The sequence below is a fragment of the Gossypium arboreum genome, chromosome 7, assembly GCF_025698485.1.
Source record: "Gossypium arboreum isolate Shixiya-1 chromosome 7, ASM2569848v2, whole genome shotgun sequence".
NCBI lineage: Eukaryota > Viridiplantae > Streptophyta > Magnoliopsida > Malvales > Malvaceae > Gossypium > Gossypium arboreum.
Window position 1 is genome coordinate 101,904,017 of NC_069076.1, and position 20,433 is coordinate 101,924,449.

General features: G+C 30.9%; 3 protein-coding genes, 1 long non-coding RNA gene and 3 other non-coding genes across 17 annotated transcripts; 5 read left to right on the forward strand and 2 right to left on the reverse strand.

Moving 5' to 3' along the window:
- Window positions 1-1,575: 1,575 nt before the first annotated feature.
- On the forward strand, window positions 1,576-3,722 carry LOC108471868 (enhancer of rudimentary homolog). The gene is made up of 4 exons (XM_017773418.2): window positions 1,576-1,710; window positions 2,053-2,146; window positions 2,485-2,605; window positions 3,265-3,722. Exons 1-4 carry the CDS (start codon window positions 1,708-1,710, stop codon window positions 3,353-3,355), a joined length of 309 nt encoding a protein of 102 aa, XP_017628907.1. The 5' UTR covers window positions 1,576-1,707; the 3' UTR covers window positions 3,356-3,722.
- A 661-nt stretch (window positions 3,723-4,383) lies between these two features.
- LOC108469796 (ubiquitin C-terminal hydrolase 22-like) lies at window positions 4,384-7,453 on the reverse strand. 2 transcript variants are annotated; one of them, XM_017770852.2, is made up of 4 exons: window positions 6,359-7,453; window positions 5,870-5,988; window positions 5,343-5,531; window positions 4,384-5,252 (listed from the first exon to the last, which is right to left on the reverse strand). In XM_017770852.2, exons 1-4 carry the CDS (start codon window positions 7,129-7,131, stop codon window positions 4,756-4,758), a joined length of 1,578 nt encoding a protein of 525 aa, XP_017626341.1. In that variant the 5' UTR covers window positions 7,132-7,453; the 3' UTR covers window positions 4,384-4,755. The 2 variants fall into 2 exon arrangements, with proteins under 2 accessions (XP_017626341.1, XP_017626333.1); XM_017770844.2 differs by having other exon boundaries at window positions 4,384-5,531.
- Window positions 7,454-12,226: 4,773 nt separating this feature from the next.
- LOC108454306 (probable phospholipid hydroperoxide glutathione peroxidase) lies at window positions 12,227-14,317 on the reverse strand. Its single transcript, XM_017752726.2, has 6 exons — window positions 13,849-14,317; window positions 13,681-13,757; window positions 13,530-13,591; window positions 13,324-13,442; window positions 13,071-13,238; window positions 12,227-12,472 (listed from the first exon to the last, which is right to left on the reverse strand). Exons 1-6 carry the CDS (start codon window positions 14,119-14,121, stop codon window positions 12,443-12,445), a joined length of 729 nt encoding a protein of 242 aa, XP_017608215.1. The 5' UTR covers window positions 14,122-14,317; the 3' UTR covers window positions 12,227-12,442.
- Window positions 14,318-14,490: 173 nt separating this feature from the next.
- LOC108454316 (uncharacterized) lies at window positions 14,491-19,201 on the forward strand. 10 transcript variants are annotated; one of them, XR_008285804.1, is made up of 6 exons: window positions 14,491-14,973; window positions 15,179-15,251; window positions 15,628-15,766; window positions 15,976-16,114; window positions 17,891-18,056; window positions 18,696-19,201. It is a non-coding gene; the product is annotated as an uncharacterized LOC108454316 (long non-coding RNA). The 10 variants fall into 10 exon arrangements; XR_008285801.1 differs by having other exon boundaries at window positions 14,523-15,251; XR_008285803.1 differs by lacking the exon at window positions 15,179-15,251 and having other exon boundaries at window positions 14,523-14,991.
- Window positions 14,864-14,970, forward strand: LOC128295746 (small nucleolar RNA snoR103). Its single transcript, XR_008286304.1, has one exon. It is a non-coding gene; the product is annotated as a small nucleolar RNA snoR103 (small nucleolar RNA).
- Window positions 16,939-17,044, forward strand: LOC128295744 (small nucleolar RNA snoR103). Its single transcript, XR_008286302.1, has one exon. It is a non-coding gene; the product is annotated as a small nucleolar RNA snoR103 (small nucleolar RNA).
- On the forward strand, window positions 18,284-18,389 carry LOC128295745 (small nucleolar RNA snoR103). The gene has a single exon (XR_008286303.1). It is a non-coding gene; the product is annotated as a small nucleolar RNA snoR103 (small nucleolar RNA).
- Window positions 19,202-20,433: the final 1,232 nt, after the last annotated feature.

The window sequence follows — 20,433 nt, forward strand, 5'->3', positions numbered from 1 at the left end:
TATAGGTGGTTGGGTACAAAATATCGTTAAAATCAAATAAATCAAGATAATTCATTTTTGTTTTTATTTATTTTGTTATTCGGCTTAAATAATTTATTTGATCGATTTTTAATTTATGATATTTAAATTGAATAATTCAATAAAATCATAGTAATATTCAATTACTCGTATATAAATCAACTCAAATATAAAATAGTTCAGTTAATTAATTAATTAAAATATAAAATTAAATAGTTAAATATAAAACAATAAAATTGATTAATTTCAATAAATAACCCAACTTAAGTAAAATATAAAATTAAATACTCAAATATAAAATAATACAACCCAACCTAACCCAACCCGATTAACTAATTAATTTAATATAGATATAATATTTCGATAAATAGTAAAAATATATTATTTCTTAAATGTTTTACAATGATAATTCTTCTTTTATTTTATTAGCTTGTGAATTTAATAAAAGTACAAAATATTAGTTTAATAAAAGTATATAGAGTAAATTTTAAATTTGTAAATATTATAGAAATTTATGGTATATTTTAACTAAAAATAATAGGTAAATTATATTCATGGTCACCCTAAAATAAAAATTTTCTTATTTTGGTCACTCTAAAATTGTTTCTCAAATTAGTCACTCTGATTAAGATAATTGTTTGAATTAATCACTACCGTTAATAATTTTGTTAACCCACTAATAGATTGAAGATGTTAAATGGTGTTAGTGGTGGGCAGTGACGAGGATATTGAGAAAGAGAGAATAGAAAAGAAAAATAAAGAGATAAAAAAATAATTCATCATGTTGCAAATAAATAATTTTTTTTGACTAATTATAAAGAGGTTTCTAACTTCAGTCAAAAGTAAAAAAAAATATCACGTTAACAATCTGTTAGTGGATAAAATTTTAATGACAGTGACTAATTCGAATAATTATCTTCATTAAAATGATTAAATTGAAGAAAAAAAAATTAAGATGATTAAAATAGGATAAACCCTATTTTAGGGTAACTATGGATGTAGTTTACCCAAAATAGTAAAGCCATTATATTTCAGTCATCGTCGACCATTCTAAAGACGTGGCAGAACCATAATTTACTCTTTAACTTAATTTTAGGTAAACTATCAAAATCTTCACTTTTGTTTACCTTAGTTTATATTTTAGTTATTTATATTTAAAATGTTACGTTTTAGTCACTTATGTTATTGCGTTATAACATTTTAGTTACTAAGCTGTTAATTGTAGAAGGGAGGAAAATTTAGAAAAACTACGTTAAAATAAATAGAGAATGGAGAAAAACAGTGAGAAACAGAAGAGAATAGAGAATAAAGAAAAAAATAAAAAGAACATAAAAGAAAAAAATTAAATTGCTCAAAACAAAAAAAATATGGGGACCAATTATTTAAATTAACCTAAATTTTTTATTGAAATGATGATTTAACGTGCCATGTCAACATATCATTAACAACAATTAACGGTCCAATACGTAAATGACTAAAACATAACATTTCAAACATAAGTAACTAAAATATAACCTGAGTTGAAAAAAGTGACAATTTTGGTAGTTTACCCTTTAATTTTGTTTTTGTTTGTTTGTTATTTTGTGTCGTTCTGATATTCGGTTTTCCATGACTTCCATCTTTGGTTAGTTCAACGGTAGCAGCACATTCTCTTACATTCTTCTTTCGGTTCCACTCCAACAACCAGACATGGTAATTCCTCCTTTTATTTTCCTTTAGTTCTACTAATTTTGATTTTAAATTTCATTTCTTTTATTTTCCCTTTTTGTTCAATTTCAAGTTCTTTCCTCAACAAACTAGGGTTTCGTTAAAATTTTCTTTTCGATACAAAACCAACCGAATCGCAGCTATTTTCCTATTACTACACGATTTTCGATTTCGTTTGTAGAAATTACTTGTTGATTAATTCATTCTTTCCGGCGTGTTAATGGTGCAATCCTACTTTCGTAGTAATCATTTTTATTTGATCAATATGGTCGGCGGTGTATATATATATATATATCTCCTCCTTTTGTTTTTGTGCGTGAAATTTAGGCAAACAGGCACACCATTATTTTGATGCAAACTTCACAGAGCAGAGCAACCAGAACATTTATGGATTATGATTCCATAAGTCAAGCTATGGATGGTATGTTTTTGCCTATATTTTTCTTGGTTTTTGTTGTTTTGGCCTACTAGTGTATGTGTTGATTCTACTGACTGGATTGCCCGTGTGGGATTCGGATTTAAGTACCTACTGCCTGTGTTCTGCAGGCAGTGGACTGTACCTTTTGCATATCATATGTTTTTCATTCTATAGAATGTATGTCCTAAACTATTTATATTTTCCATATTGTGTTAATGATTTGGTTGAATGAATTTGAGTGGTTCCAACACAAGTCTCCGGATTGAATCTACACTATTTTTTCCTTCTCATTGTTTAAAGATTTGACAAGTTTGACAGTTTATGCTATTTGGCATGTGCAGGGATATGTGGACTATATGAAAGGAAACTTAAGGATCTAAATCCAGCTACAGGAAACATCACTTACGATATTGCTGATCTTTACAATTTTATTGATGGCCTTGCAGATATGAGCGCCCTTGTGTATGCCTCTCTTTTCCTCCGCTGTTTCCTTTTTTATATAATGCATCATTCTCATGTATTTTATGTTATATTGCATGCTCAGTAGTCATGTGTCCATCATAATAACTGTTAATCAACGGCATGAATATGTCACGTAAAACCTGAACCCCAAGGAATAACTGTGTTTTGAGTTTGTAAGTATACTATTTCCTTCTGGTGAAACTCAAATATGTTTGTGAATAAGTTTTGTTACGTAAGTTCCTTTTTTTGGGGGAGGACCATATCTCTATACCCATTCCCAAATATGTCCCGGACAGAGGTGTTAATCATGCAAACTTAAGAGAAAGAATGAAGAGTCTGGGTAACATGGTCCTACATCCAAGGAAATTAATATGGCTGATGGGAAAGTCTATGTATAACTTTGATTCTGAGAATGGTCCAACAATCATGGGGTAATGAGTATCATTGCATATATGGGAGACAACATCTTGCAACAGATTATTGGATTGTTTGAATAGGTGGAACCATGTGGTTTCTCTGCGTTCCATGGGAAGCTAAACGGTTTACAACCAATGGCTTTGCAAAGTCCCTTTTACCTAATATTTGTTGCTTGCATCCATGTTCTTATTATTTATTTGGTGGGATAATTGGTTTTACCATTATTATTTTATGGCTTGCAGCTATGATCACAGGATTCAAGCTTTTTTGCCTAACGACAGGCAATGGATTAAACAGAAACTATTTCAACACCTGAAGAAGTTGGCACATTAAATAAATCCTGTTCACTGAAAGTAATAGAAAAAAAAAATGTGCATCAAAGTGCAAAAGACCTCATATCATATCTGATAATTGTGCTTTTATTATACCTCCTAACTTTTGCACACATATTTTTGAGTACCCATTGCAGCTTTGTCCAGAGTTTCAGATGAAATACCACAGGTTTTGTGTGGTCAGTGTTGTACTCTAAGCAAAGTTACTGGTAATTTTGTCTAGAAAGCTTGACCTTTACTATAATCATATACTATTTGGTTGAGTGGTTGGTATTTGATGGTAATTTCATGTCAAAAGCTCAAGTCTTGATAATCAAGCAAAGGAAAATTATATTCCTTTTCAATACAAATTCAACCCAGAGATTAAATTGTCGATATATCTCATATTCATATAGATTACAATTTCATTGTCAATGATTTAGCTAAGAATGCAGGTTTTCAAGGCATTATCTTTTTCTGCTCGCTTTCAGCTGTTCTTTTAATCTTTCCCTTGCATTTTTTTTTTTTGAAATGAACTTTCAATTTATGGAAGGCACTAAGGTCAATAAAAAAAGATCAAATATCCCATAAAGCCACAAAGCAACAATCAAAATGGTAAATTTTCATCTTAGTTTATTTTTTTAGTTTTAAAATTATATGTTAATATAATGATAAAATTATATTTTGATTCCATCAAAATAATGAAATTTTAATTTAATCCTTGTAAATATTTTAAAATAATAAATTAATACAATTAAAAATATTTAAACCTTTTTATTTTTAAATTACAATTCAATTTTAACTTCTCTTGAAGTAAATTTCTAGTTTTGTTCTACTAATTACACAATTAGGAAAGCTCATACAGAAACAATGTCAAATTAGTGTATTCCCGTAGTCATTTATCTTGACTTGTCAAAAAGGCAGACGCGTGCAACTTTTGATGATGCAAATCTATAATATATATTAAAGCCAATATAAAAGATTCCCACCAACCATTACCACTTTTAGACGTGGATGAACCACAGTTGATGACAGAAAAGGCACAAACCATTAAAAAAAAAGACCCTTTCAGTAATTTTATAGCACACAAGAAGCATACAATACAATGATGTTAACTGTTTATTCTTTACACGACTGCCTGCACTGCAGTCAAAAAAAATTCAGAGCTTGGATCTTGTAGTGAGGTTTTGGGGATCCCAACTTGAAAATTGGTTTGATTTTTTACTTTCCCTTTTGGCCAATAACTGTTAGGAATACATGGCAGCCATAGAATTTGCTATTTGGATATATAAATATTTGATTCTGATGATCAGGTTTCTGATATTTGTACCTCAGACTGGTTTGATACTAGAAGAATGTTTCATCCAAGAAAATTGTTGCTTGATTATCTTTAGCTGGCCTTGCTTGCATGAGTTTGTTGCACTAGGAACAACCGGCAGTAGAGTCAAATGGATCTCTACGCGGGGAAATATGCACGAAACTTGAATCCTCGATCGCTTCATTGTAAAGCAGCTTCTGTACGTAGAACAACATATAACACTGTGAAGCTCTCACTATTCCTTCATCAACCTCAGATATCCAAGCATCATCGCATTTGTACCACTGGTTCTTTAGTCGCAGATAAGTCACGTAATGTCCTGACTCCAGCATCCCCGAATGAGCAATCACAGCAAAAATCTCATATGCTGCAGAACTATTGGAGTTGTCATATTCGAAAGTGAATATTCTATTTCCGAACTTGCTTCTAACAATGGAGGATGACAAATATGGAGTCATGTCCAATGAGAAAGGGAACTGCATATACTGATTGATTTTCCTCGATATTTTTCTGACTAAAGAGTGCTCGACTCTCTTTATATGTAAACACAGCACCAATGGGAGTCTTCTAATAGACAGTTGCTTTGACGAGTCACGTAGTTCTTGACAATTTTGACAATGAAGTTTTTGATCAGAACCTAACCTCTCAGCTCTTGTAAAAAAATTCAGACAACCCGAAAGAGTAGACGCACCTGTCTTCTCATCGGGTTTAATGGGTTTGTTAGCATTGGATGAAGACAAATTACTCGTGTCCATGTTGAGTGAAATATCAACACAAGGATCGTAAGTTGTGGAAGTAAATCCGCAGGAGATACATGTCACATCAGATCTCAACAACCCAGAGAATGCCCTATGAGCAATACATTGGCAGTCTCCATCATCTGTTTAAAAGAATAACAACATCATGAGTAAAAAGAACTGCATTTCAAACCCAGATTATGTCCAGATTATCGGTTTGTTAATATATGTATGTCTACAGGTCAGTTCTAATTGTTTCCAGCCTCTTCAACATATGCATGTCGACATCAAAATCCCGAACTACCACTGACAATTAATCAAATTTCATATTCTGCATCTAGGCCTGGTGTCCTCTACAACTGTATTTATGGCTATGGATTAGTAGCATATGAGATAGAGAACCATTACTACCTTTCGACAATGTAATTGTACATAGGACATGAAATTGAAGCAAGCAAACATGGTCTCAGCATCTTATTACCTTTGCCGGAGTTTCGTATTTTGCTTTCCGTCTCATGAATCCCATCTAAAACTGAAATGAAGAACTCATGAGCATCCTGCTCCTCATAACTAGCTAGATTCGATGAATGCTGCCACCAGCTTCAATAAAAAACAACATAAATCCATCAGTAAAGCATGATCCATCCTTAGGCATTTAGAAACCAAGGAAAGGGAGGACAAAACAAACCAAAACAACTTGTCATTTTCATTTTGTAATATAAAGAAGTTTATTTTTGAGATTAACTAGTCTTTACAACCCTGAAAATGGAGAATCCGACCGACATCGAACCAAACTTTTAGTTTAAACCCATTTCCTTTCACACAATACTTATTCCAGACAACAGATCTCAAGTAAAACAACCTAAAATAACCTAAAGCACCACAGTATACCATTCAAATAATGCAAGTCAAATACCAAAATCAGTAACTCAAACAAGCATTGAACCAAGGCACAAATTTATTTTCAGACCTATAAAGAAAGTGAGCAGGAGTATAAGGGGTTCGATCACCGGAAAACATAGCTGAAGAAATAGCATCAATGTCACAAAGCAAGCAGAGCTTTTCACCAGATCTTTTCCTGCATTGAATACTGTTGTGTCGATCATTCAGAAAGTAATTCCTCAAAGGAGGAGCATGAAGCAAAGCCTGCAACACAGAGTTCATAAAACAAGTACTCCCCAGATTGTTCAATCCCCTCAATCCCAATGGATAACATGATTTTGCTCTCCGATCTCTCATTGAAACCAACAGTTTTGATTTCTTCAAATCTAATCCTATCCCAGAATCTAATCTCTTTCTCTTGCTTGATCTCTCACCACATGCCTCAAAACCATTGGTTTTACTTTTACTACCTCCAGGCAAGTCCTTGACTTGGTTACACACAACAACTTTGTCAAAATCAGGATCGTAGACCTGATCACAACACAAACAACAATAAAGCTCTGATCTGTCCATGTCAATAGCTACCTCATGGCCTTTCTCAGATTGGGTATGTAAAAGAATGTGGGTTGGACACCATAGTGAAGAGCACATCAAACAAAAGTAAAGTCTTCCTTGATATCTATCACAGAAACTACATCTGGGTATTTTAGTGGTGTGTTTAGCAACTCTAGTTCTTCCATTAGGGGTGGTCTTGAGGCAATTTCGGATGGAATAATAAGTATTGAAGCCATGCCTGAGCTTGTAATCAGCTAGGTGTTTGCAGGGTTTGGGGGTAGTGTAGATAGAGTTTCTTGCGCACATGCTGCTGATGTTGAATACAAAAATGGCTTCGAATTGATGTATGAAGCTGAGATTTTTATCAAGTGTAAAAAAATCTATTAATAATAAATAACAGTATACTACGATCTATATATATTGATAAAGAACATAAAAAGAAAGAAACATGATTTTCCAAGAAAATTATCCAACTGGAAATACTAAAAGAAGAAAACAGATGGGATTTGGAATAAAAGAGTGTGGATTTTGGCTCTTTTATTTTGGGTTGATTGAGTGAAAAAAAGAGAAACGGAAAACAGGGATGCAATTGTGGAGGGTGCTTCGAGGATGGCTTAATTCATAATTTAGCCCTGAAGTACTTCCATTTTCCTATTTTGGTATTTTTGGTCCAGTTACAAAAAATCTATTATGCGACTTTGGCTAATGAAAAAGTGCCTCGTAATTTTTTTTGGCCAACATGACAATTATATTCATATAAAATAAAAATATTAAATTTAAATTAAAAAATAGAAATTTATAATACTAAATATTTAAATATAAAAATTTTATTGATTTTGACTAATCATTAACCGATCATCAGTTGGGGTTGACCTGCCACGTGATATTTTTTCATACTAAAGTTTAATATATAATCATAAATTTTAAAAAATAAAATAATATATAAAAATTAAAATAGTTAAAAAATTAAAAATGTATTTAAATTTCAAGTTGAAATTTAAATACCTTTTTATAATTTTATAAAAATATTTTTATAATTCATATTTTCTAGATTTTATATATATTTCTAAATTTTTATATTTTTATTTTATTTTCATATTTTTAAGGTGTATATACATTTAATAAAATAAAATATTTATTATTTTACATAAAGTCATTATATGGTATTTTGTGATTGGCCATCAATTGTTTTTTAATATATATTAAAAATAAACTAAAAAAATCTATGAGAAACATACTTTAGGTATTAAATTAAAAAGTAATCGATATTTTAAGTATCAAATTGAGACAAAAAATTTAGATATCAAATAAAAAATAAATATATTTTAAGGGCTAAATCATGAATTAAACCTTCCATGAGTTTTGATTATTTTATTTATTAAAGAACAATGAGCGATGCAATGACTGAGTGATGACTATTAAACCTTTCCAGAACCGACTACACTTGTGTGTGTTCATTTAAACAACATTGGAAATCAAATTATTTCCCGTTTTTCATCAAAATTTGGTGTATCCGCCGATTCATTATTTTTTATGATAAAAACTAATATTTTCTTTATAGTAAATAAATAGCAAAAGCGATAATAAAAAAAAATGAACACAAAACAGTATCAGAATTACTCCAATCTTTTATCAATAAATTCGGTATTACAATGGAGACTATTTCGATTATTCGCATATTACTGATACCAACAATCCGAATCTTAATTATGTGATCTGAAATTGATATCAAAACATTATCTTTATTAATAATACTAAAGTTTCCTTCTTTTAAAATTAACCGAACTTTTATTATTTTCTCTCAATTTTCAGTTTCTTTTATGTTTTATTAGTATAATTTTTAAATTAATTGTTATCACTATTTAAATTCTTTTATTAAATTTATTCACATAACATTTTGAAATAAAAATTTTATTTGATAGTCATGTAACAATAAAAATAATATTGGAAATGTTTATATAAATTTTTCTTAACAACATTTATTCGAACTCGTTGTGGTAAAATATTTCTTTCTTGTTGGAATAGTGTTCCTAAAAAATTTAATGTCAGTATTTTGATTAAAATAATTAATAATATTTGACATTATAAAAGTATAATGATCAAATCATGTTAAAAATAAAGTACACAGATTAAATCCCAAAATTAAAGTTTAATCATTATCATAATATATATAAATATATATATATATATATATAAAGAAGAAGAAGAAGCAAAATAGCCTAAAAGAGATGAAAAGTTATGCATCCGCATGTAGAACCTTTAAGGCATCAAATTATATATAACCACGTAATGTTTTAATCGAAAAATTAATGGTTAGAATCTATGAGTAATTTTAAGCATTGTGTAATTATAATATCAAAATAATGTTTTAATAATATTTATGGATAATTTTAAGCATTTTGTGAAAAAATCTATAATGATTGTTCAAAAACAATCATGATAAACAAAATCTATTTTGTTGAATTTTTAAGTTTATTATTTTATTTTTAAATTTAGGTAAATTATATAAATGATCACTGATTGTGCTCGCGTTCTTGTTTTGGTTATCTAATATTAAAATTTTTAATTTAAGTACTAATATTTGAATTCATTCTTATTTTGGTTACTCACGGTTAAATTGATAATGAAAATTCATTTTCTAACTAGTATAATAACATATTTAGTCCTCAATACTTCCATATTTTATCAATTTGATCCTAATTCTAAATAATTCAATAAATTTCACCCTTTACATTTACAAATTTTTTAACCAAAGTTTTTAACTTTTAAAACAAAGATATTCTAAAAAATAATTCGCTCAACTAACGAGCTATTTTTCGAGCTAATTACTTTGCTGATAAATTTTCGAAACTTCACATCCAGAACAAGCAGGTTATAGATTATCGAATCAATTACCAAAGACTACATTTGAATGTCAATGAGACTTGTTCAGTAGTGTTATAGTACTATATAATTTTTTTAATAAAGCAGTGGACACAATTTTCACACCCAATGTATAAAGTAGTGGCTGCTGCAAAAAAAATGGTTGCCCTGTTTGTAAGACTGAGGCAACACCTGGATGATAGCAGCAGTAGCCATGGATGGATTCAATTTAACCCTCCTGTTGGTGGTTTACTTACTGTTAACACCAAAACAAAATCGGGGTTTCATTTATTTTATTTAGTCTAAAAGGGTTCAAACCTCTATTTGATTAGTGTTTATATGGATGAAAATTGTCGCAACTTTGCCTGAAAACAAGTATGATTGTTGCTTTCAATCTGATTCATAAAAACAATTAAGGTGAGGTGATCGGAAAATTTAAGTTAAACCTTGAAGAAATATAGCTTTGAATGTCATATATTTATTGGGTTTGTTGAGAGAAGTTTTTTTTATTTTTTTCTTTTTTGGAGTTTACAAATTTATAGTTGTGTAATGCCTCTGTTTTAAAAGCTAAATTTTTTAGTTAGGAATTTTGAGGATTAAATTGATAAAATTTGTAAATATAAAAGTTGAATTTATTGAATTTTTAGAATTAATATTAATTTGATAGAATATGTAATATTGAGGACTAAATGTGTTAATATACCAGTTATAAAAACGTTTCTTTTATCAATATAACAACATGACCAAAATACGAATAAATTCAAGAATGAGTGCCTAAATTAAAAATTTTTAAAGTTGGGTGACCAAAATAGGAATATGAGCATAGTTGGGTAACCATTTGAATAGTTTACCCTTTAATATTTCATTTTAGATAGTAAGTTAAATATATTTTTAAACAATACTTGAAAAAGGGAATAACATATTTTATTGATGTTAAATTCTGTTATTGTCTTTAAATATTGTAAAGAAATAAATTTAAAAATCTTAAGAAATTTTGTTACGTTAACATTTAAAATTACAGTGTTCAAAATAGTAAAATCTGATATTAAATATTATTTTTAAATAATGTTACAAAAATAGAGTTTAAAAACTATGGAAAAATTCCACTTATAAATACTATTAAAACTATTTAATAAAATAACTATTTTTTAACAATGTTTATGATTTTATAATATTGTTATAGAAATTCTTTTATTTTTAAAACATGTTTTCTTAAAATAAATTTGAATTTGTTTTAAAAGGTAAACTATATAAATAGTCATTCAACTATCAAAAATTTTATTTTAGGTATTGAAAATAAAATGTTTGTAATTTAAATACTCACGTTACATAGTTCGGTCATTTTGATCACTCTTGTAAAGTTACAAATGGTAAACCGGCGTGGCGGTTAAAAAATCGATACAATAATGTATTTAACCTAAACTTTTACATATTATATTGATTTAGTCATAATTTTAAAAATAACCCTCAAAATTTATAAATGTTCTCAATTTAATCTTAATTCTAAAAAATAAAAAAATATAAATAAATACATAAATATTTTTAAAAATTATAATAATAAATTTAAATTTTATATTAGTATTAAAGAAAATAAAAATTCCCCTCGCCACCAGACCTCCCCTGCTATCGTCTCATCCCCTCCATTTTAGCATTCAGATTTTGTCCCCATCCTTAAATAAGGCATGGAGGGCCCTTTGTTCCCATGGTTGTGCCAAGAACGTAGAGGTTCACATGACCATCCTAAGAGTCACAAGTTACCTAAATTCGTGGATCACGAAAATTTGAAAAATTTACATGTGACGGGATTCAAATTCATAATCTATAGCATATAGTAAATTTAAAGGTAACATAAGTACCATATTAGCTCGCAATTCTCAACCGGCTCGTGTGAATCCCCTGAATTCTTAGTACACTCATATGAACCACTCATGCTTTAGACAAAAGACAATCTGAGGATTAAAATTGTGATGAAATATTTATGATTAAGATTTGTGATTAAATATAACTAAATGGAATCTTATATTATAAAATAATAAAAAATAAGTTGTTTCAATACGAATAAATTAAAAATAAATCTATCCATGAGTTAGGTGAATTGATAAGTTCAATTATGTCTGATTTTCTATCAAGCGGAGTAGAATTTTATTTAAATAATAAAATATTTTAAATTTAATTGTAACTTTTAAAAAATGTATATTTACATATAAACAATGAAACAAGGCATTAAATTTGACTTAGTTTTTGACATAGGACCATAACCTGAGGCATAAAGAAATGGTTAGTTCTGTAGAAGGCTTGTATTTACATTTCTGAAATAGAAATCCTTGACATACACCACACTAACTTTGAGGATTTAATCAAAATGTATTGACGTTTGAGACCAATTTAGAAGGACGTCTCGTGAAATTAAACCAAAAATAAAATAAGTCATAACTTTGGAAATAAGGTTTTAAGACTATTTTCATATCCACATTCATTCCTAGAGGAAAATTATGAAAAAAAAACATGTAAAGCAAAAGTGAGAAGATATTGAAAAAGCTGAGGCAAAGTAAACAACTTTGTATAACTGTTGAAAAGGGAAATTTGATCAAATAAGCAGACCTCATACCATGGAAAACAGAAAACAAAAAAGTTCATATCAGACATATAGCCGAAAACACCGTTCCATCTTCTTTTTCTGAAATCTACTTTGTACTATGTATCTACTTATTTTCATCGCAAGCAGAAGCGGTTCATGTCACTGTGACCTCGAGATTCATGTCGCGAGGAGCTTCTGAATGTCCTTCTGCAACACCATCACATGATAAGAACAAGAATTAGTCCGTTGAATCATATTCTGAGATTCAGGGCCAAAATAACAAAAGAATAAAACGACCAAATCAAAACAAAGAGACATGTTTTCGTTGTCAATGTTCGGTATCTATTGCACCGAGTACAAAAAAAGATTCGACCTAGCGGTGCAAACAGGGAAGACTAGAACAAACCACTTCAAATCCAACATAGTGGTATTACTTGACAGTAATACAGCTTTTGAGTTTGATTGCAACACCAAATCTGATACCAGAATAAACCAGTAAGATAATAACTGTTCTGGATGTTCTATCAGATAAGAGAGTTGCATACAATGTCGGCATTTCAATGCCCCGAAAAGAGAAGAGCATCGAATATAGTAGAAGAATATGTTTGATATCAATCCAAAATCCAAAAAGCCACCAGTTCTTTCTCAAGATATATAGCAATCAAACAGCAAACAAATGATAAATTTTATAAGTATCAACATTGATCTTTCATTACAAGCCTTAAGACAAAGAATCTTAAATCATACTTGATTTCATGTTATCAAAACCCTAGTGCTTCAAGTGTTATGAGATTAACTTGCATACCTCAATTTGGAAAGGCGATGTCGTTGGTGGATACCTCTCAACAACTTTGCCATTTTTATCCACCAAGAACTTCTCAAAGTTCCACTTGATCAGGTCACTGAAAAATCCACCAGCACTCGACTTCAGAAACTGGTAAACGGGAGCCGTATTCGGTCCATTCACATCAACCTGATGCATAAAACTTCCTTTAGTCCTTCAAGAACTTATCTCTACCGTAAATGCTATAATCAAATAGAAGAGCAGCTTGACTCACCTTATCAAATATAGGAAACTCTGCCTTGAACCTGGTACAAGCAAATTTTTTAATATCAGGATTTGATCCAGGCTCTTGTCCCCCGAATTGATTGCAAGGGAAAGCTAGAATCTCAAATCCTGTGATAGAGTTTTATCAACAAATCTTACAAAAACATGATGACATTATTAAGGAACAAAATATCAAGGCAAGAATGCTTAACTGACCTTGATTCTTGTACTTGTCATATATGTGGGAAAGCTCAGAGTAATTTGATGTTGTCAAACCACTATGAATCAAAATGAAAAAATTTCAATTAGACCAACAAAAAAAAGACAAAAGCTCAAAGCAGCCCTAGAAAATATTGTGATGATATACCATCTTGAAGCAACATTAACAATCAAAAGAACTTTTCCCTTAAATTTGCTAAGAGGGGTATCCTTCCCATCAATATCCTGCTCAAAAAGATAGAGAGAGATATCCTTTAGCAAAATACAGTAACAAAATTGGAACTTTTGTTCAACGTAATATTCCCCAAGCTTGTACCTTTACTGTGTAGTCGTATAGGGTTTTATCCGTAGCTGCTCTTGCATAAATGCCTGAAGATCTAGAGTTAAAGACAAACCCAGAAGCAGTAAGCGATAGCAACGAGAATCCATTTTGGAAAAAGGCTGATTTTGAAGACCCAAGCGAGGATTTGATGGAAGGGATTGAGAAAGACATGGAAGGCCATGATGAAGAAAAAACTTGGTTCTTTTTGGTTTGGGAAAAATCAAGAAGGGGAGACGGAATAGTTGCAGAGAAAGACATGGAAGCCATAATTTCGTTCTCTGTTTCCTTTATGTCTGTCTAATTGTCTAAAATGCAACTTTGGAAGACAAGAAAAAAGAATGTTGGACAGTGTTAACCATAACCTGCGAAGCCAGTGGGAGGTTTGTTTAAAAGGACTTTGTAGCGGAAGGTAAAAGTCCACGTTGGTTTTCTTTTGATGTTTGTTATGTTACTGATACGTCTCGCAGGGTTAAGTTTGTACTTTTAATTTTGTTTGTAAGCAAGTAAACTTATTTTTGGGATAGGTAAGGGCCCATTTAAAACCTTGAAAAAAAAACTTCATGGTTGGGTTGGTTCATGAAGTTTCTTACTGTTGTTGCTGATGACTGGATGATAATTGAGTAGCGTGGCGCCTGGTGGGTCAATAGCTTGTACTATTTCTAGGACATATCCAGGTTGGAGAGTTTGAGGCTTAGAGGGAAAGAAAATGCATCTGATCCTCAATAAATTTTGATACAAGTTGGCAGTTCCAAAACTGGGCTAAGTGTGGAGAAAAATCATGGGCCTTAAATTTACAATCTCATCATCAACTGGGGTTTCAAAATGTCCATTCAAAAACCCTAGCTTTTTATAATTATCTAGACATGCAATTTGTCTTTGTTCTATGTTCGAGTGTCTTCCAAAAGGGACGATTTTTCAGATATGGGGTTCTAAAAAATTGAAACTTGTTTTGTTTGTTATCTATCTTTCATTGCCTTGTTTTTTAGTTGTCCTAATTCTTGGCAGAACACTCAAGCTTATGTAGCTGCTGTAAATATGGACAAATATCAATATGCAGGCTTTAAAGTGGGCGAGCCATTAGTACATGGACTTCCATAAAGAACCTACATTACATTACAGGTTTCTATAAAACAATAGGTTTGCATGAGTTCTGATTTATGTTTATTATAGCAAGTTGAGTTTTTCTTTTTAGCTTTTCTATGATGAACAAACTATAATGCTTCTAACACTACTGTTTTATTTTTCAATCCCCTTTGGGTCCATTGTTTGATCCTCTTTTTGTGTGTTCTTATAAATTTAATGTTTCTGTTTCTGTTTGTAATAGGCTGGGTGGTTTTTTGGTTTGAAGTTCATGAGCATGTTTGGTATAAACATGAACACCTGTTGAACTTATGCAGGTAGTTTTTGTCTTCTTTAGATGATGATCCAGAGGAATCATGTTTGTGAACTTGACATGTGAAACTATAGACAGATTTTTAGCTTATTTTGCATTTATATCTTGTTAAGGTTATAGATAGTGAGTTCCAATTCCCAATAGATTTGGTTAATCTTGCATTTTGATATGATTTGCCCATTTTTGAACATTCCTTTGCCATCTGATATTTCTTCAATGAAAGGTATCTTAGACATTGCTTCTTGTTGTTCTAATTAATTGTCAACTAGAAATACAGATTTTGGAATATTGTGGTTCTTCTGTAAGAATGAATGAAAGGATTATGGTTGGATATATTTCTGAAACTATTATATTTCAACTTTTGTCAACTCCTACTTCAGTTTCGCTCAGTTGTTGATTAGTTCAGAGGTAGTTGGTTAGATATTCATGACTCCTTCCTCAAGTTACGAAGATGGAAAAGGGCATTTAACGACGGACAAAGATGCTGGTGCAATTTATGATGCATGTTACGAATTCAAGGTGGAGCGGCTGGCTGATTCACAAATCTTTCCTTTATTCCTGTCTTGGACAAATTCCTATGATTCCTTTCCCAATGTCTCTATTCTCCTAATAGAATCAATTGGTTTATCTTTATATTAATAGATGGTTAGAAATTACAGCTTATGTTTGTTCATCAATTTATCTTTAGCTCCAAGCTCAACTCCTAACTCATTGTTCCGAGATAACAGGGTCAATCTGCTGCCGTTGGAGATAAAAGATCCTGGAATACAATTCATGACTGGACTAAAATGGTTTCGAATAATAGTGATTCAAGGCTGTAGGATATGAAGCAATGAAGCAAAGGACCAAATTTTATCAAGCCTAGGGGTAACGTCTTACCATTTTTTCCACTCCCCACCCTCTTTTTTCCTCAGTATTTTGGTTATTTGCTTTATAATTTATATCACTTATTCTTTATCTCTAAGTCATTTAGAAAGATTCCTTATCTGGAATATCTCATTTGATTCTCCATCTGCAAGGTTTTATTGTGCGTCTTGATGAATGTTGTTTTTCATTTGTGCACTGTGTGGTATTTTGAACAAATTACCCTGGAGAAGTATGATATTCGTAAGGTCAGTTGATTGATTCTGGCAAAACATCCAACCTGGTGATTTTAAAGGCTTCAACTTTGTCATGTCTTGAGACCTTCATCTTTGGCTTTTTTTTTATCGCTTGAGTCTGATTTTACTGTCTAGTTGCATTTCAGGGATTTGTCTGTCAATAAACTTCTAAAATTTCAGAACCTTAGAAGGAAAGAGATGCATTCGATTTCCTTAAGAAACTTTGGTACCAGTTGGCAAATCCAGAACTGGGCTAGTCGAGGCTAAATTATGGACCTTTAAATTACAATCACAAATTCAATTGAGGTGTCTCCGTCTTTCAAAAGGTTCAATCAAAAACCCTAACTTTTTATCTTCACATGCATTTGCCTTTGTATGCTGAAACTATACCTTTGTTTGAGTTTGTGCCAAAAAGGGATGATTTTCAGATATGTGTTTATAAAAAAAAAGTCATTTGTTTCCATCTCTCATTGCCTTTTCCTTTGAGTGAAGAATGATTTTTTTTAATGCAAGTAATAAGGTTTAAGTGATTGTTAAATGGAAGAACTAATTTTAATGGGTTCTTTAGTTGTCCTAATTCTTGGCAGAGCACTCAAGTCTGTGTAGCTGCTGTAAACATGGACAAATATCAATATGCAGGCTTTAGGTGGGTGAGCCATTAGTACATTTTTGCCCATAAAGAACCTGCGTTACATTACATTACATTAAAGGTTTCAATAAGTTCATTAAACAAATTTACAAATGAAAGATTGTAAATTTAGTGAAGAATGCATTTGTTTCGATCTTGGTTTAAAGTTTTTATGACATAGGATTGCATGCAGTGCTGATATTTTCCTTTGGAGCAAATTGAGTTCTTTTTGGCTTTCTACAATAAATAGACTATGTTTCTAGCATTACTGTTTTATTTTTCAAAGAGTTGTATATTGCCTTTGGGTCCATGATTTGATTCCTTTTTTTATGTGTTCTTACTAATATAAATTTTCTATTTCTGTTTGTAATTTTCTGGGGGGTTTGTGGTTTGAAGTTCATGAGCATGTTTTGTATAAACATGAACAGCTGTTGCAATGTATGGAGGTTGTTCTTGTCTTTTTTAAATGATGATCCTGAGGAATCATGTTTGTAAACATATTATCTTGTCAAGGTTATAAATAGTTATTTCAAATTCCCAATAGATTTGGTTAATTTTGCTTTTTAATTTGATGTGCCCGTTTTTAGAACATTGCTTTGTTATCTGATATATCTTTTATGGAAGGTATCTTGATTCTTACACATTGCTTCCTTTGGAGTGAAGGAGCTGTCATTCTAATAATCGTCAAATACTAATACAGATTATTGTAGTTCTTCTATAAGAATGATTATGGTTGGAAAAATTTCTGAGACTGTCATGTTTAGACTTTTGTCAACTCCTAATTCAGTTTCGTTTTGTTACTTCATTGGTAGTTGGTTAGATAGTAATGGTTGGGTTATTCGCTCGAAGTTGCTTGTTCACTTCTTGGTATCATTTCACCCTTTGGGTTGTTTCTTGTATTGTGGTTGGTTGCAGCAGTTGATTCACTCCTTCCTCTGAATTTCTCGATTAGTGGTATGGAAGGGGACATTTGATCATGGGGAAAGATGTTGATACTCTGTTATGCAAGTTATGGAAAATACTATTATATGATGCTTAACCCAAAATCGATCGGGTTTTGGGTGTCTCCTTCCTTCAAAAGGTCCATTCAAGTGCCTTAACCTTTTATCTTTACATGAATTACCCCTTGTGTACTGAAACTATTCTATGCTCAACTTGTGCCAAAAAGGGGTGATTTTCAGACATGGGGATTGAAACTTGTTTGTTACCTATCTCCCTCATTGCCTTGTGTTTTTTTGAGTGAAATCAGTGTTTTCTTGAATGTGAGTAATATATGTGTTTTTAGTTGTCCTAATTCTTGGCAGAGCACTCAAGTTTGTGTAGCTGCTGTAAACATGGACAAATATCGATATGCAGGCTTTAGGTGGGTGAGCCATTAGTACAGTGACACCCATAAAGAACCTGCATCACATTACATTACAGGTTTCAATTAGTTCATAAAACAATGACTTGCCATATATAGTCCATTCCCCAAACACTTTTTTCACAGTATTTTGCTCATTTGCCTTGTAATTCATATCACATATTCTCATATCTAAGTCTTTTGGAATGAAGGATACCTTATCTAGAATAGTATCTCATTTCATGTGCTATGGTCAGGATTTCATCGTACATCACGACTGTTGTTGTTTTCCATTGTACGGTATATTGAACAAAATGCCGTAAAGGCTTCAATTTTGGAATTTATTTGATCACGTTGTTTATCTAAATGGAATGGCAGGCGACATGTGCACTAATGAAGCCGATCTTGCTGCCTGAAAAATGTCCCGCCCACATCATGCAAGCTGTGTCGTTGAAGCAAGTACAGTTATATGTTTGTGGTGAATTTGGTTCATTGCGTTGTTTGTTATCCCATGTTTGTATGTGGTGGAGGAGCTTTTGGGGCCATATGTTGGTGTTCACTCACTTTGGAAATTCGTAGGGTCGTAGTTTATCTCATTTGTATCTATGGAAAAGTCCAATTGATATAGTTTTTAAATCTTAGGGAGATTAACAATTCAAAGATAAGTTGAATTTATTATGGTGTACTTACTACCAGAGGTTTTATTATTAAAATATGCTTAATTTGGTGTTGAGTTAGGAACACCATAAGCCTGAGGAGGCTGAAACACCTTTGATGAAGGCAGCCGGCAAAGGTCCTAATTTGTAAACGGTCAAACCGGCCGGAATACAAACTTATGTTTATTAAGCAGAAAACGAAAACACATTTTTATTTTTATTGATAAAGCAGAATTATTCCGACAGATGCAAGACTTTCCGGAAAATATTGTGGTATTTGTTCCATCTACTTGTACATTCTATTCATAATACAATTCGTATGCAAGGTACTGACCGTAATAACTTTGCACCTATGCTGCCATATTTTACATTGAAGACAAAAACCAGTATGTTTTAGTAAAAGATGAAAACAATTATTCTTAGAACCTTTTTAGATGAACAATACGTTTATTTTACATTTAGTGTGAAAATAATAATAATAATAAAATTAAATATTATAATATAAAATAAAAAAAATTAAACACATCGCACTCGATCTCGATTCCCCCATTCCGAAGAAAGGAGACTATGTTTGTTGCCCTTTACTTGGACAATCAATTAGACTGATTCCTGACTTGCACACTTATCAACTTGTTCACCAAAAACCAAAATTTGTGGGCTCCACTTCTAATTCAATATCGAACAACCACTTTCAACCTTTATATAATTTCATATAAATTAATTAAATATCTATTTTATTTTATTTTGAAACCGAACTAATAAAAATTTAAATTACTTTAAATATACCAAAAATCTTGATAGTTATTAAGAAAAAAGGTAAAATAATTTGCTTAACCCTCGACGATTATAATTTTTATAAATTTAATCACTACTCTTTAAAATATTAATAGAATAAGAAAAATTGAAATGTTTTCATATTTTCAATAAAAACCCATAAAATTTGCAAAAATTATGGGAAAAAATTAAAATCTCTTTAAAATTCGTAGAAAAAGGGGATTAGGAGGGGTTACTATCAAGAAAACTGCAGAAGCAGGGCCAATAGTCGACCAACCAGACTTCCATATTCAATGCCTTAATTTACATTCATTTTCTTTTTATGTTTTGGATTCCAAGCAATTTGCGTCTTCTTCCACTGAAAACTATACAGGGTTCATAAGATTGTTTGATTCGGAAAAAAAAAACATTTTAATAAATTTTAAAAACTATTAAAATATGAAAAGTTACAAAAATTTTAAAATGTGTTATTTACTATTTGAATAATAATAAAATTTCAAAAGTTTGAATTATTATTGAAAGTATTTTTATTTAAATTTAAATTATAAATTTAAAAATGTGTAAATTATGACTTTTCTAATTACTTATTATTTGATTGCGTATGAGATATTTTCTCTAATAATTTTAAAAAACTGTGTATAATTATTACATAAACAGAAATATGATCACAATTTATTATGTTGGGA